This window comes from Procambarus clarkii, chromosome 36 (assembly GCF_040958095.1).
Source record: "Procambarus clarkii isolate CNS0578487 chromosome 36, FALCON_Pclarkii_2.0, whole genome shotgun sequence".
In the NCBI taxonomy this organism is placed as follows: Eukaryota; Metazoa; Arthropoda; class Malacostraca; order Decapoda; family Cambaridae; genus Procambarus; species Procambarus clarkii.
In genome coordinates this window covers 1,733,315-1,749,656 of record NC_091185.1, presented here as the reverse complement: position 1 = coordinate 1,749,656, position 16,342 = coordinate 1,733,315, and the positions used below count along the sequence as shown (strand labels likewise).

At 44.8% G+C, this 16,342-nt stretch overlaps 1 protein-coding gene across 1 annotated transcript; it reads left to right on the top strand.

Annotated features, from left to right (window-relative positions):
* Positions 1–1,086: 1,086 nt before the first annotated feature.
* Positions 1,087–1,881, top strand: LOC138371532 (golgin subfamily A member 6-like protein 6). Its single transcript, XM_069336410.1, has one exon. It carries the CDS (start codon positions 1,087–1,089, stop codon positions 1,879–1,881), a length of 795 nt encoding a protein of 264 aa, XP_069192511.1.
* Positions 1,882–16,342: the final 14,461 nt, after the last annotated feature.

The following is a 16,342-nucleotide window of genomic DNA, read 5'->3' as shown; positions in this document are numbered from 1 at the left end:
TCACCTATACGTGACTGCCTGCCCCACTCACCTATACGTGTCTGCCTGTCCCACTCACCTATACGTGACTGCCTGCCCCACTCACCTATACGTGTCTGCCTGTCCCACTCACCTATACGTGTCTGCCTGTCCCACTCACCTATACGTGACTGCCTGTCCCACTCACCTATACGTGACTGCCTGTCCCACTCACCTATACGTGACTGCCTGCCCCACTCACCTATACGTGACTGCCTGCCCCACTCACTTATACGTGACTGCCTGCCCCACTCACTTATACGTGACTGCCTGCCCCACTCACCTATACGTGACTGCCTGCCCCACTCGCCTATACGTGACTGCCTGCCCCACTCACCTATACGTGACTGCCTGCCCCACTCACCTATACGTGACTGCCTGCCCCACTCACCTATACGTGACTGCCTGCCCCACTCACTTATACGTGACTGCCTGCCCCACTCACCTATACGTGTCTGCCTGCCCCACTCACCTATACGTGACTGCCTGCCCCACTCACCTATACGTGACTGCCTGCCCCACTCACATATACGTGTCTGCCTGTCCCACTCACCTATACGTGACTGCCTGCCCCACTCACCTATACGTGACTGCCTGCCCCACTCACCTATACGTGACTGCCTGCCCCACTCACCTATACGTGTCTGCCTGCCCCACTCACCTATACGTGACTGCCTGCCCCACTCACCTATACGTGACTGCCTGCCCCACTCACCTATACGTGACTGCCTGCCCCACTCACTTATACGTGACTGCTGAAAAAATCTAACAAATTTTTAGCCTAAATATCCGTGTTTAAAATACCACTGTTATGCATGCCTCAAAGGAGCTTATGGAAATAAATATATTGCCATATAAATTAAACATTTCAACCAAAATTCTAATCTGACGAATAAGGAAGTTTTTCAATCAGAATGGAAGTTACTTTCTATGTTCACGCCTGATGAATTTAAAACATTTTACGGAACTCATCCTCGTGCCTTCATACAGAAACGGTCTTGAACACACAGCAGCACGTTGACATTGATGAATGCATGAAATGAAGATTCATTGGCTTCATTGACTCAGATGGATAGGACAAAGGACCAGATGGATAGGACGAAGGACCAGATGGATTGGACGAAGGACCAGATGGACAGGACGAAGGGCCAGATGGACAGGACGAAGGACCAGATGGACAGGACGAAGGACCAGATGGATAGGACGAAGGACCAGATGGATAGGACGAAGGACCAGATGGATTGGACGAAGGACCAGATGGATAGGACGAAGGACCAGATGGATAGGACGAAGGACCAGATGGATAGGACGAAGGACCAGATGGACAGGACGAAGGACCAGATGGACAGGACGAAGGGCCAGATGGATAGGACGAAGGACCAGATGGATAGGACGAAGGACCAGATGGATTGGACGAAGGACCAGATGGACAGGACGAAGGGCCAGATGGATAGGACGAAGGGCCAGATGGATTGGACGAAGGACCAGATGGACAGGACGAAGGACCAGATGGATAGGACGAAGGACCAGATGGATAGGACGAAGGACCAGATGGATTGGACGAAGGACCAGATGGATAGGACGAAGGACCAGATGGATAGGACGAAGGACCAGATGGATAGGACGAAGGACCAGATGGATAGGACGAAGGGCCAGATGGATAGGACGAAGGACCAGATGGATAGGACGAAGGACCAGATGGATTGGACGAAGGACCAGATGGAGAGGACGAAGGGCCAGATGGATAGGACGAAGGACCAGATGGATAGGACGAAGGACCAGATGGATATGACGAAGGGCCAGATGGACAGGACGAAGGACCAGATGGACAGGACGAAGGGCCAGATGGAGTCTCACCATTGATACCGAGAGCCAGCTGGGATCCTGAGCCACCCTTTCGCAATTCTCAGTTCGTTGCTACAAAGGAACGAACTACCAGAGGAATGTAAGACACGCAATGTAGTCCCTATATACAAAAGGGGAGAGAGATAAAAGCAACTGAACTACAAACCAATCAATAACAAACATTCCTTCCAATATGCTACATATGCTAGCAAGAAAATGATCCACGGAAACCTTAAAAAATCTCTTTGTAAGCCCCAGCAGGGATTCAGTGAAGGTATGATCATACCTTATATACCTCTGAGTTTTATGATGGAATGTCAATGATATAACAGGAGAGAGAGAAGGGAGGGCGGGCGATCTTTTTTTGGCGGTCAGAAAGAGTTTGACGTAGTTTAGCATGAACATCATAACTGAAAAGTGTTGGACTGAGAGGATATCGTCCCGGTAGGAAACAGGATAACAGTGAGAGGAGACAATTGGGAAGAGAAGGGAACTATCAGGAGAACGTTTCTGCTAAGCTGATAATTGCAGACGGCTGGCTGGGTTGTGCCCATGAAACAAGCCGCTGTTTAAGGCATGGTAGGTAGAGAGTCTAAGGCTACCTTACTAGTGGGCGGGGGTTTAGCTCCCAGACTCCCCATAAATACCCAGGGAACTGTACATTTGAGAGCATCGACAGAGGAGAGCAGACACAGAGAGGCTGGACGATTGAACAGCAGCCGAGCCCAGGCTGTCGGCCGGGCGGTGGGACTGTGCCTGTCAACCCCCTCCACTTCCTCTCTATCCAACCTAGGCTCAGACACTTGGTGAGTTGAACTGTAAGGTGACCAATTTGGGTCTCCAACTGGAGGAGTTGTGGGATTTCAGGGGCAGACAGCCGTGGTATTCTCAAATTCTTGTGTAATGACTCACATTGTATATTAATTTTGACATAGTGAACATTAAGTTAAATTGCTTGAATTATGATATCATGTTAAATATATAATTGATGAACTTATTGTTTAAATTGTCTTTAATTTTGTTCCCTAGACCCTTGTCAGTTGAGGCTAGAGTAGACAGCCCGCTGAGAGTACTGCTTAAGATTACAATATATGAGTACTCGCTGACAGCAGATACATTTGATAACAGCCTAGAGTATAGACAAGTTCCATTCCTTGTCTTGCATGTACTGAACTAGAATGGATGGTGGCAGCTACTTTCTACTTTCTACCTTTTCTACTACTCTACTAACTTCTACAGCCCTCCTTGATCTCAGTTCCTTCCTCTAATTCTAAACTTTCCCTTTCTCCCTTGGCCTTACTGCTCATACCTCCCTTCTACCTCTCTACCTCCTACCCTTCTCTATCTCCCTCGTCCCATCCCCACACCCTTATGAGACTCATCAGTTTTCTTTCTTTCGTTTTTATTTTCCGATACGTTACGGCACCCAGTAGTAGGGTGACTTACCACTAAGTCACCACCCTGACTTAGAAGTGGTCAAATAACCGGATTTCTACTGAAATCACAGGAAGTCTGGAGGCCCTTCCTGAAGCCTCTCGGTCGCGAGTTCGACTCCGCTCGAGTTGATATTTTTTTAACATACAAGATATTAAGGGAAGTTGAGAGGGTGGAGACAAGACGGAGATCCCAGAGGGGACGGCTGCAAGCTGGAGACACATCCACCAGCCCAACACACGTCAAGAGATATTCTTTCAGCGAAAGCATGGCAAGTAAATGGCACGGCCTACAAGAGATGATCGTTGGGTACAAGTTAATACGTTGCCTTAAAGGAAATATTGTCTGTAAACAGGAGCGGGAGAGGAAGTGCTAGGGAGCCTCTCCGTTCCAGTTGTATGCTTGAGTTGCATGGCTCGACCCCGTAAATGCAACTAGGTGAGTACAACTAGTTGATACGCTCTCAAGCATACACAGACAGACGCACGCATACACACACACGCATACACACACACAATGCGGCATATGCGAGGCTGGCTAACATCAGAACAGCGTTCAGGAACCTGTGTAAGGAATCATTCAGAATCTTGTACACATATGTAAGACCAATCCTGGAGTATGAGGCCCCAGCATGGAGCCCGTACCTTGTCAAACACAAGACGAAGCTGGAAAAAGTTCATACTTAGTCCATACCTAGTTAAACACAATACGAAGTTAGAGAATATTCGGAGGTATGCCACCAGACTGGTCCTGGAACTGAGAGGAATGAGTTACGAGGAAAGGCTAAGGGAGATGAACCTCACAACCCTGGAAAACAGAAGAGTAAGGGGAGACATGATAACCACCTACAAAATTCTCAGGGAATTAGCAGGGTGGACAAAGGCAAACTCTTTAGCACGGGTGGAACACGAACAAGGGGACACAGGTGGAAACTTAGTACCCAGATGAGACGTTAGAAAGAATTTTTTCAATGTCAAAGCAGTTAACAAATGGAATGCACTAAGTAGTGATGTGGTGGAGGCTGACTCCATACAGTTTCAAATGTAGATATGATAGAGCCCGGTAGGCTCAGGAATCTGTACACGAGTTGATTGACAGTTGAGAGGCGGGACCAAAGAGCCAAAGCTCAACCCCCGCAAGCACAAATAGGTGAGTACACACACACACACATACACCTTGAGGTTTGCAACGAGACTCGTCCCAGAGTTACGAGGGATGGGGTATGAGGAGCCCCTGAAGGAACTGTGCCTTACGACACTAGAAAAAAGAAGGGAGAGGGGAGACATGATAGGAACGTATAAAATACTCAGGGGGATTGACAGAGTGGACAGAGACGAAATGTTCACACGGAATAGTAACAGAACGAAGGGGACATGGGTGGAAGCTGGAAACTCAGATGAGTCACAGAGATGTTAGGAAGTTTTCTTTTAGCGTGAGAGTAGTGGGAAAATGGAATACACTTAAGGAACAGGTTGTGGAAGCAAATACTATTCATAATTTTAAAACTAGGTATGATAGGAAAATAGGACCGGAGTCATTGCTGTAAACATCCGATGCTTGAAAGGCGGGATCCAAGAGTCTATGCTCGATCCTGCAGACACAACTAGGTGAGTACACACACACACACACACACACACACACACACACACACACACACACACACATTACGTTTCTGATTTCCGTAAATGATCTCTCAGAGGATATAGACTCATTACTCTCAAAGTTTGCTGACGATTCCAAAATTATGAGAAGGAATAAGAAAGAGGAGGACAGCTTGAAGCTTCAAGAAGACCTGGAGAAACTAAAGGAACGGTCCAACAAATGGTTGTTAGAGTTTAACCCAAGCAAATGTAATGAAATGAAGATAGGTGTAGGGGCAGGCAGCCAGATACATACAAGGTATCATTTGAGAGATGAAATTCTTCTAGGATCAGAGAGAGAAAGACCTGGTGGTTGATATCACGCCAGATCTGCCCCGTGAAGCCCAATATCAATATCAAGAGGATAACATCAGCGGCATATGCCAGGTTATCTTCTTGAAATGATTTCGGGGCTTTTTAGTGTCCCCGCGGCCCGGTCCTCTACCAGGCCTCCACCCCCAGGAAGCAGCCCGTGACAGCTGACTAACACCCAGGTACCTATTTTACTGCTAGGTAACAGGGGCATAGGGTGAAAGAAACTCAGCCCATTGTCTCTCGCCGGCGCCTGGGATCGAACCCAGGACCACAGGATCACAAGTCCAGCGTGCTGTCCGCTCGGCCGACCGGTTCTGTGTGTGTGTACGCACCTAATTGCATTTGTGGGGGTTGACCATTTCTTTGGTCCCACCTCTCAAATGTTGCACACATACACACATTATATATATATATATATATATATATATATATATATATATATATATATATATATATATATATATATGTATATATAGATGTATATATATATATATATGTATATAACTTTTTAGACACTCAACCCACCAGGGGACTCGAACACTGGCCAACAAGGTGGCAGTTGCATGCTGTATCCACTACGCTATACTTCAAAGCCATAAGAGAGGTAGGAATTCTGGGGTATTTAACCAACCAGAACTCAAATCCTCTCCCAGGCGATGAGATAGTGTGGGACCTCGGATGCTCTTTCATCGGTTCCTGTTATATGGGAAAACTCAGTGCCAAATGCTTAATGCACAGACTACCCTATTCCAGTAGCTGAAGTTTATAACTTTTTAGACACTCAACCCACCAGGGGACTCGAACACTGGCCAACAAGGTGGCAGTTGCATGCTGTATCCACTACGCTATACTTCAAAGCCATAAGAGAGGTAGGAATTCTGGGGTATTTAACCAACCAGAACTCAAATCCTCTCCCAGGCGATGAGATAGTGTGGGACCTCGGATGCTCTTTCATCGGTTCCTGTTAAATTAATTAAATTAATTAAATTAATTAAATTAATTAAATTAATTAAATTAATTAAATTAATTAAATTAATTAAACTTCAGCTACTGGAATAGGGTAGTCTGTGCATTAAGCATTTGGCACTGAGTTTTCCCATATAACAGGAACCGATGAAAGAGCATCCGAGGTCCCACACTATCTCATCGCCTGGGAGAGGATTTGAGTTCTGGTTGGTTAAATACCCCAGAATTCCTACCTCTCTTATGGCTTTGAAGTATAGCGTAGTGGATACAGCATGCAACTGCCACCTTGTTGGCCAGTGTTCGAGTCCCCTAGTGGGTTGAGTGTCTAAAAAGTTATAAACTTCAGCTACTGGAATAGGGTAGTCTGTGCATTAAGCATTTGGCACTGAGTTTTCCCATTTAACAGGAACCGATGAAAGAGCATCCGAGGTCCCACACTATCTCATCGCCTGGGAGAGGATTTGAGTTCTGGTTGGTTAAATACCCCAGAATTCCTACCTCTCTTATGGCTTTGAAGTATAGCGTAGTGGATACAGCATGCAACTGCCACCTTGTTGGCCAGTGTTCGAGTCCCCTGGTGGGTTGAGTGTCTAAAAAGTTATAAACTTCAGCTACTGGAATAGGGTAGTCTGTGCATTATATATGTATATATATATATATATATATATATATATATATATATATATATATATATATATATATATATATATATATATATATATGTATATGTATATGTATATATATATATATATATATATATATATATATATATATATATATATGTATATGTATATGTATATATATATATATATATATATATATATATATATATATATATATATATATATATATATATATATATACACACACACACACACACACATATATATACACACACACACACACATATATACACACACACACCACAATATGACTAATCAAATTAGAGTGCTCAAATATTCAAGCACGAGAAACATTTACTAAAACTCAGCTACTCATCCCTTCTCAATATAGGCTTACTTTGACCTTTTAACTACATCATTGGCACTATCACTAAAAATAATGAACATTATGCAAACTTTCAAACTAAAAACAAATTACGGTAAAAACATATTGGTGAATGAAGGTAAAGGATTGTAACTTCTGCATTTATATACTCTCCACGAGTGCGTGTGGTGTTCACATGTGTGTGTGTGTGTGTACTTACCTAGTGTTGGTTGGCCAACATAAGAACGGCTTGTTGACCAGACCACACACTAGAAATTGAAGGGACGACGACGTTTCGGTCCGTCCTGGACCATTCTCAAGTCGATTGTCTTTGACATTCCACAATCGACTTGAGAATGGTCCAGGACGGACCGAAACGTCGTCGTCCCTTCAATTTCTAGTGTGTGGTCTGGTCAACATACTTCAGCCACGTTATTGTGACTCATCGCCTGCATAAGAACGGCCTTTAGAAACTTGTGTAAGGAAGCATTCAGAACCTTGTATACCATGTAGGTCAGACCAATTCTGGAATATGCAGCTCCAGCATGAAGTCCATATCTCGCCAAGCATAAGACTAAATTGGAGAAGGTTCGGAGATTTGCCACCCGAACTGAGGGGTGTGAACTATGAGGAGAGACTACAGGAATTAAACCTAACGTCGGTGGGAGACAGAAGGGTTCTGGGGGACATAATCACCATATACAAGATTCTCATAGGAATTGATAGGGTACATAAGACAGTTTATTTAACATAAGGGGCACATATACTAGGGGACATAGAGACATTAGAAAAAACTTTTTTAGTGTCTGAGTAGTTAACAAATGGAATGCACTAGGAAGTGATGTGGTGGAGGCTGACTCCATACACAGTTTCAAATGTAGATACGATAGGGTCCCATAGGCTCAGGAACCTGTACAGCAGCTGATTGACAGTTGAGAGGTGGGACCAAAGAGCCGAAGCTCAACTATCGTAAGCACAACTAGGTGAGTACCCACACACATGGGAGGGCACAGTAGGGTAGGACACGTGTGGCCACGCTCCTCGAAAAGTATTCATAACTCGGGACATCTGAGGGATACGAAGTAAAATCGTTGTGTAGTGATATGACGAAGTGCAACACACCGGTAAGAAAATAGCAATTTCAGTGATTGTGTCTGATTGTGCTAATTAGTCAATGACCCAGGGAAACAACATCAGTGCCACGACAAGCACCATATTGCCACCATGGTTATCAACTCGTGCTCATTCAGTGTGTACATAACTATGATAGTGATAGTGAAGAGTACAGCAAGCTGTCAAAACGTGTAGCACAAGGGTTATAATGGTGCTAAGGGGAGGAAGACACTGCATATCTGGTGATATATAATGGGAAGTAGAAGCGACCTGGCGCCTGGCAGCGGAGTATCAACAAGGCGAAGACAACAACAACACGAAAAATGCTTCATAAATCACCTAGTTATGCACTCAGTGGTTGACTTGGCTGGTAAGTGCCTCTTGAGTCAATCATACCGTGTACAGTGTTCTTTTGTTATAATAATTAGTCTTAGATATAAGTTAAAAGACGAAAATGAATCTCAAGAGACAATATACAGCTCATCTGGGTACTAGTTTTTCACACCTATATGTGGTCACTTTATGCCTGTCACCGGCTAACCGCCCCTCTTTTCCACCCCTATCTCACCCTCCAACACACATCCTCAACATACAGTCAACCACCAACCACACCACACCAAGTCCTTCTCCTCACCCTCCAACATTGACCCTTCCCTCCCTGCTTGTCCTCATCCTCTCATTTCTCTCTCCCTCCCTCCCTCTCTCCCTCCCTCTCTCCCTCCCTCCCTCCCTCCCTCTCTCTCTCTCTCTCTCTCTCCCTCTCTCCCTCTCTCCCTCTCTCCCTCTCTCCCTCTCTCCCTCCCTCTCTCTCTCTCCCTCTCTCCCTCTCTCCCTCCCTCCCTCTCTTCATCTCTCTGATCCTTGTAGACTAACACTAACCCAACATACCAAAAAAGGGATCAAACATGATGGTAGGACAACAGAACATAGGTGGAGGAGAGGGACAGGACGAGTCGCACATTGAAATGATCGCTCGTGCATGGAGGGAAATCGAAGAATTCGGTGGGGAGTTGAAAGACATGAGGGATACCATAATTTAACTACAGATGGAACTAAGTGTAGTGTAGGAGATAAAAACAAACTAAAAACAAGCCCTCCTCAGACTCGGGCCCAGGCAACCAACCCAGGTATCCCCAGGGAGCAGGGATATAAAAATGACAGGAACCTCTACAATGGGTTCCAGCTTTGCTGAAGTGCTGAAGAAGAGCCCAGAAGCCATGTCCACAATCAAGGAAGTTGCAAGAAAGCAGTAACTTCACGGGGAGGCAGCAATATGCACGAGTCAGCTAATAGAAAGGAAAAGAGCTGTAGTCATGGTAGGTATTAATGAACAAGGTTCCAGGCAGGAAGAGTGGAGGGTTAAGGACAAAGCTGCAGTGTCAGGGATACTGAAGGAGATACAAATGGAAGGGGCTGAGCAATGTACAGAGAAGGGTTTCCAGTTTGGCCAGTACAACAAAGACAAAAACCAATTGATCAAGGTAGTAGTTAGGAACGAGGCCATCAAAGAGGACATTCTAGTAAAGAAGAGCAAACTGCAATATGTTAGTGAATAAAAAGAGGTATTCCTTGAGAGGGACGTGACCAGGGACAAGATAATGCAGGCAGCAGATGCAAGGAAATTGTGCAGGAAAAGGAAAGAGACAGGAAACCTCAGCCTCCAACCTAATCATCTCAGAGGGGAGTGGGGAACCCCAAACCATCAATTCAGGAACCCCCCAGAGAGGGACTGCAACACCTCCATCTGCCACCCCATAGGAGCACCCCCTAACCCAAACCTTCCCTTCCCCTTAGATAATAACCACCATACCACCCAAATCCTCCTTCCCCAATACCCCGAGCACCCACTGCCTCCCCATCCATTGGTCTTCTTCATGCCCCAAACACGCCCAGGCAAGATCTAAGCCCTTCATCCCCAACCTCACTTCACGCCAAACCCCTGGTAACTACCCCACAGGAGGAAAAGCCCTCACCCTGAGCACCCCCTGTCCCTCGCCCAATGGACTTCTTCCTGCCCCAAGCAGGTCCAGACAAGAGCTAGGCCCTCCATCCCCGACCCCATCTCCCTCCAAACCCCTGGTAACTACCCCACAGGAGGATGAGCCTATCCGAGTAGCCCTGTTCATGGAATGGCTTCCTGCACCAGTGGGGAGTGTGTGTGATAGTGGATATAGGAAAGTGAGCTTCAAGGTAATGTACTCAAACATCAATGAGATTACTAATAAAGCAAGTGAACTGACCGAAAGGGGGCAGGAAGAAACCCCAGATGTAATAGGACTCACAGAAACGAAATTGTTAGGCATCGCAACATATGAAGTATTTCCGCAGGACTACTATATAGTAAGGAAAGAGAGGGAAGGGAGAGGAGTAGGAGGAGTGGCCCTGCTGATAAGGAAGGACTGGAATTTAGAAGAGATGGATATCCCCGGGCTGTGAAGGATTCAGAGACTACATAACAAGAGCTATGACAATGGGTGGACCTAAGATAATAGTGGCAGCTATTTACAACCCTCCATTAAATTACAGAAGATGCACACAGGAGTTCGATTGGAACAACATGGCAACCATTTAATATAATAGAGAGAGCAGTTTCAGTTGCCTGCAACTGAATCCAGAAAACTGAATCCAGACTCTTAATACTGGGTAACTTCAACCATGGAAAGATAGACTGGGAGAATTGGGAACCACATAAGGGGGAAAGATACATGGAGAACTAAACTCCTGGATGTGGCAACAACAAACTTTGAGCCAACATGTCAAGAGACCCACGAGAATGAGAGGCAATGACGAACCAACTAGACTCGACATGATATTCACCTTCAATGAGTCAGAAATAAGGGAAGTCAAATTTGAAGCCCCAATAGGAATGAGTGACCACAGTGTATTGACATTTGAGTATTTGGTGGAGGAAGGGATAACCTATCCAAGGAATGGATCGGAAAAGAAAAGACTAAATTCCCGAAGGGGAAAATATGACGAGATGAACTTCCTAAGGGAAATACCATGGGAAACAGAACTCAGAGAAAAACTGTACAGGATATGATGGACTATGTCACCCAGAAGTGCTAGGAAGCTGCAGACAGGTTTATCCTGACCCAAAAGGAGAAAACTGAAAAAGCAACAGAAGAATCCATGGTTCAATCAGGAATATAAGTTAGCGAAGCACTTGAGTACAAGAACATTGAGAAACTACAGGAATAACAGAACACCAGAGAGCAGGGAGAGATACCAGAGGGTCAGGAATGAGTACCTCAGAACGAGGAGAGAAGTAGAGAGAAAGAGAATGAAAATGACATCGTGAGTAAAGTTAAGACCCAACCAAAACTGCTCCACAGCCACATCAGCAGGAACAAAACAGTATAGGAACAAATGATGAAACTGAGAAAAGGGGAGAAAAGAAACACAGAGAATAACAAGGAGGTGTGTGAAGAACGCAACAAGAGATTCCAGGAGGTATTCACAATAGTGCAAGGAGAAGCCCCTGTAATAAGAGGAGGAGGAGGCAAACCATGCAACCTTGGAGGAATTTAAGCTCACCAGTGATGAGGTCAAAAGAAATTTGTTGGAGCTGAATATGACAACAGGCAACAGGGCTTGACAGAATATCACCACGGATACTAACAGAAGGTGCAGAAGCACTAAGTGTGCCACTCTCTATAGTGTATAACAGGTCACTGGAAACAGGAGACCTACTGGAAAGGTGGAAGACCGCTAATGTACTCCCAATATGCAAAAAGGGTGACAGGTATTGAAGTACAAGTCAGTTTCCATAATTTGCACACCATGCAAGGTGATAGAGAAGATCGTGAGGAAAAGACTTGTAAAACCTCTGGAGGGAAAGAGTTTTGTAACACACCATCAGCATGGGTTCAAGGATGGTAAATCGTGCCTAAAAGGCTATGACCAGGCGAAAAAAATTAGGCAAGAAAGAAAAGGGTGGGCAGACTGTATTTTCTTGAAGTTAGAACGCCTTTGACGCAGTACCCCATAAAAGGCTCTTATAAAAGTTGGAGCAACAGGCAGGAGTAAAAGGTAAGGTGCTCCAGTGGATAAAGGAGTATCTAAGCAACAGGCAACAGCAAGTAACTGTGAGGGGGGAGACATCAGAGTGGAGAGATGTCACCAGCGGAGTCCCACAGAGGCTTTGTACTTGGACCCATCCTGTTTCTAATATATGTAAACGATCTTCCAGGCGGAATAGACTCATTCCTCTCAATGTTTGCTGAAGATGCAAAAATTATGAGAAGAATCAAGACAGAGACTACAGGACGACCTGAACAGGCTGGAGGAATGGTCTAGAAAATGGCTACTAAATTTTAACTCAGGAAATTGTAAAGTAATGAAATTAGGCGAAGGGAGAAGAAGGCTGAACACAAGGTACCATCTGGGAGGTGAAATCCTGCAAGAGTCAAATAGAGAAAAAGATCTGGGGGTTGATATCACATCAAACCTGTCCCTAGAAGCCCTCATGAAAAGGATATCATCAGCGGCATATGCTAGATTGGCCAGCATAAGAACTACCTTTAGAAACTTGTGTAAGGAATCGTTCAGGATCCTGTATACCACTTATGTCAGACCAATCCTGGACAATGCGGCTCCAGACTGGAGCTCATACCTAGTTAAACACAAGGCAAAGTTAAAGAAGGTTCAGAGGTATGCTAGACTAGTCCCAGAACTGAGAGGTATGAGCTACGAGGAAAAGGTATGGGAGCTCAGCCTCACGTCCCTGGAAGACAGAAGATTAAGGGGAGACATAATCACCACCTACAAAATTCTCAGGGGAAGTGACAGGTGGACAAAGACAAACTATTTAACACGGGAGGAACACGAACAAGGGGACACAGGTGGAAACTTAGTACCCAAATGAGTCACGGAGACATTAGAAAAAATAAATTCAGTGTCAGTGTAGGTAACAAATGGAATGTATTAGACAGTGATGTTGTGGAGGCTGACTCCATACACAGTTTCAAATGTAGATATGATAGAACCCAATAGCCTCCAGAATCTGAACACCAGTTGATTGATAGTTGAGAGGCGGGACCAAAGAGCCAAAACTCAACCCCCGCAAGCACAACAAGGTAGAGTACACAGAAGAAACGAAAAGCAGCACAGATAACATGTGTGTGTCAGTGGCACAACATACGAGGAAACTCTGCCCACCTACGTACATAATTTTCACATTTGTGTGCATCTGGTGAAACATTTGCGAGATATGCCACTAATAAAGTGGAATTTCGTGATATTTGTACACACATACAGTTTATGCCTTCCTGTCCTTAATTAAACAACACTTGTCCAGCTCTGATATCCCATGTAAATGGTTTAACTTTGTACACGACATTACAACTGTGCTTAAAGTAGGAATATATATATTAACTTTAAAACATAATATTTCAGGATGGCAGTAAATGTTTGGAATCACTGGTTTAACAAAACATAAATATCTTGTAAATATTACCAATACATTTTTTATGCAATTTGGCCAATATTTTCTACCCAGGTGAAAAGTCCATGAGATAAGACATACAAATAAGCGGTGACATTTCCACTTCATCACAGAGGATGATGCGTGACTGTTAACAATAACAATGCAGTATTATCAGCCTATTTCACTGGGGACGACGGTGACTGTCACAAGACACACAGACGGCCAGTGGCCCCAGCCCTCCCACCCCGGTGAGACACACAGGGTCTCGGGGGTGTGAACGGGTCGGGCCCCTTAGTCTCTAGGGGGCCTTGACCGTTGAGTGGACAGCGCTCGGGATTCGTAGTCCTAAGGGTCCAGGTTCGATCCCAGGCGATGGCGGAAACAAATGGGCAGAGTTTCTTTTTGATGCTCCTGTTCTCCCCAGTAGTAAATAGGTACCTGGAAGTTAGATAGCTGTTACGGGCTGCTTCCTGGGTGTGTGTGGGGGAGGGGGATCAGTTGATTGATTGACAGTTGAGAGGAGGGCCCAAAGAGCCAGAGCTCAACCCCCTCAAGCGCAACTAGGTGAGTACACAGACGGGCAGTGGCCCCAGCCAGGAGAGACACTGAGAACTGATTGTAAAACTGGCCATATTGGGCCGATGGTGGCAGCCAATCCCAGACTCCCTCCACCGTCCTCCCCCTCCAGTTTCCACTCTTACTCTGTTCTACTGTTCATCAGCTTCCTGTATTACTCGCCTCTCCCTCTCCTGCAATAATAGAGAATAAGAGACCAAGAGACAGGCAGTGAAGGTGTTAACAATGCAGCAGGAGTGATGACATGATAACTCTGGGTCATCAATGTTGGTGGAGCGGCCAACAAAACATGACGATTTTAAATACAGAGCAAGGAATTATCCTGACATAATATAAATTGTTTAGCAACTCACAAATACCGTGAATGCCGAGTTCATAGAAGCTTCAAGATCATAAGGAAAGGTAAGGGGCAGATAGATGGGTGATCTTTTGTCCTAGTAAAGAGCATCTGGAGCTTTTAGCGAAGGGAAGGGAACTATCAGGAGAAAGCGCCTAGCCATTACGACTATATAGCACTGGGAAGGGGTCAGGATAAGGACCCCTTCCCAGTGCTATATAGTGCTTCCAGTACTACATCTTGTAAATATAAATATAGATAACAAATGATCAGGTGTTGGTGTAATGTTCCAGCGAACACGAGACAAAAGGAGGTGAATGGTGATACCTAATAAGGCCAAGCTCTTAATTATAGGAGGACCTCAACCATGTCCATATTGAAACGATTGAAACGCAGGCGTGCAATCCGGCTACGATATTTGGTTCACCAGACTTATGTCCAGTGACAAATTTGATCATTCAACAGAGGATTGAATCTCCACAGTACTGGACTCACAACTCTCACAAGTCAAGCCTGGCTTTGGGCCGGCCTTGGGGAGTAGAACTCCCAGAACCCCATCAACCAGGTGTCAAGCAAAGTGAGACCCCCAGGCCAGGACAGTTGGTAGCTAACTGGGTAGTGACATCATCAAGGAGTACCACTTCCCCGATGGCTTTTCACAGGAGGGTGGACGACCTGGGCGCCGTCCACGGGTGGGTATGGCGGCGGCCAGAGGGGCCCCCCATGCCCATACAAGATACCCCTTCCGCTCCGGGGCCTTGCAAGGAGCTGCCACTGGAGTTTTATTTTCAATGTCAGACTGTCCTTATCTGTCGTTTAGGCAACTTGTTCTTGTTTTCCTTCAGCCTGTAATATATTTTTATTGCAAATACTGTGTACCCCTACCTTTGTGTGCTGTTATAATAAAAACAAATAAAAAATAATTACACTACTAACTCATTATTATTACCTTAACTCCTTTGAGATGGAACAACTATCATTTTATATATTTTAGTTCTTGTTAGATAAATGTGTGTTTAGTGTGCTCTCTTGCCCAACCCGTCCTCGTGTTTATATAGTACTCCTTGTTACTATGTGCGCCATAGGAAACATACATAAACGTAATGAACATAGTTGAAATTGATACTATTCACTTTATAGTCTGAAAAAATAAATGTAAAACCAAACTTAAATATTTCTAGGTCTAGTATAGCACATAGATGTACTACATTACGTCTCCGATAGTGTGTATTGCGCCTAAAACGGTTACGTTAGGTTAACGTTTTCTTGGTAACATGAGTACAACAATTGTCCGGTTTGTTTAAATACAATAGTACAAATTTTTACTTTCTAATTGGCTTTTACGTCAATATAGGTACGCTGGTCGTCATCGTTACTGTACTACCTAAGCAGCAGGCTAGGCTGTCTTGTCACGCCTTGTAGATGGCAGGACGGGGGACCCGAAGCCATATCAACACCTTCCCTCCATCCGAAGTGGCCAGGGGAAAGGATAGCAAAAATTATCTCAATATAGAGAGCAAGACCATCCTAAACCTATGCTAAATTTTCAAATGGCGTTCCCGGACTGATCTCGTGTGACCTAGTATTTTCCAAACCCAACACAATATACTTCGGTGTATATCTTTATTTGTATTAACATTGTAGTAGTTAGAATTCATTTGTGTGATATGAATAATTCCTGTT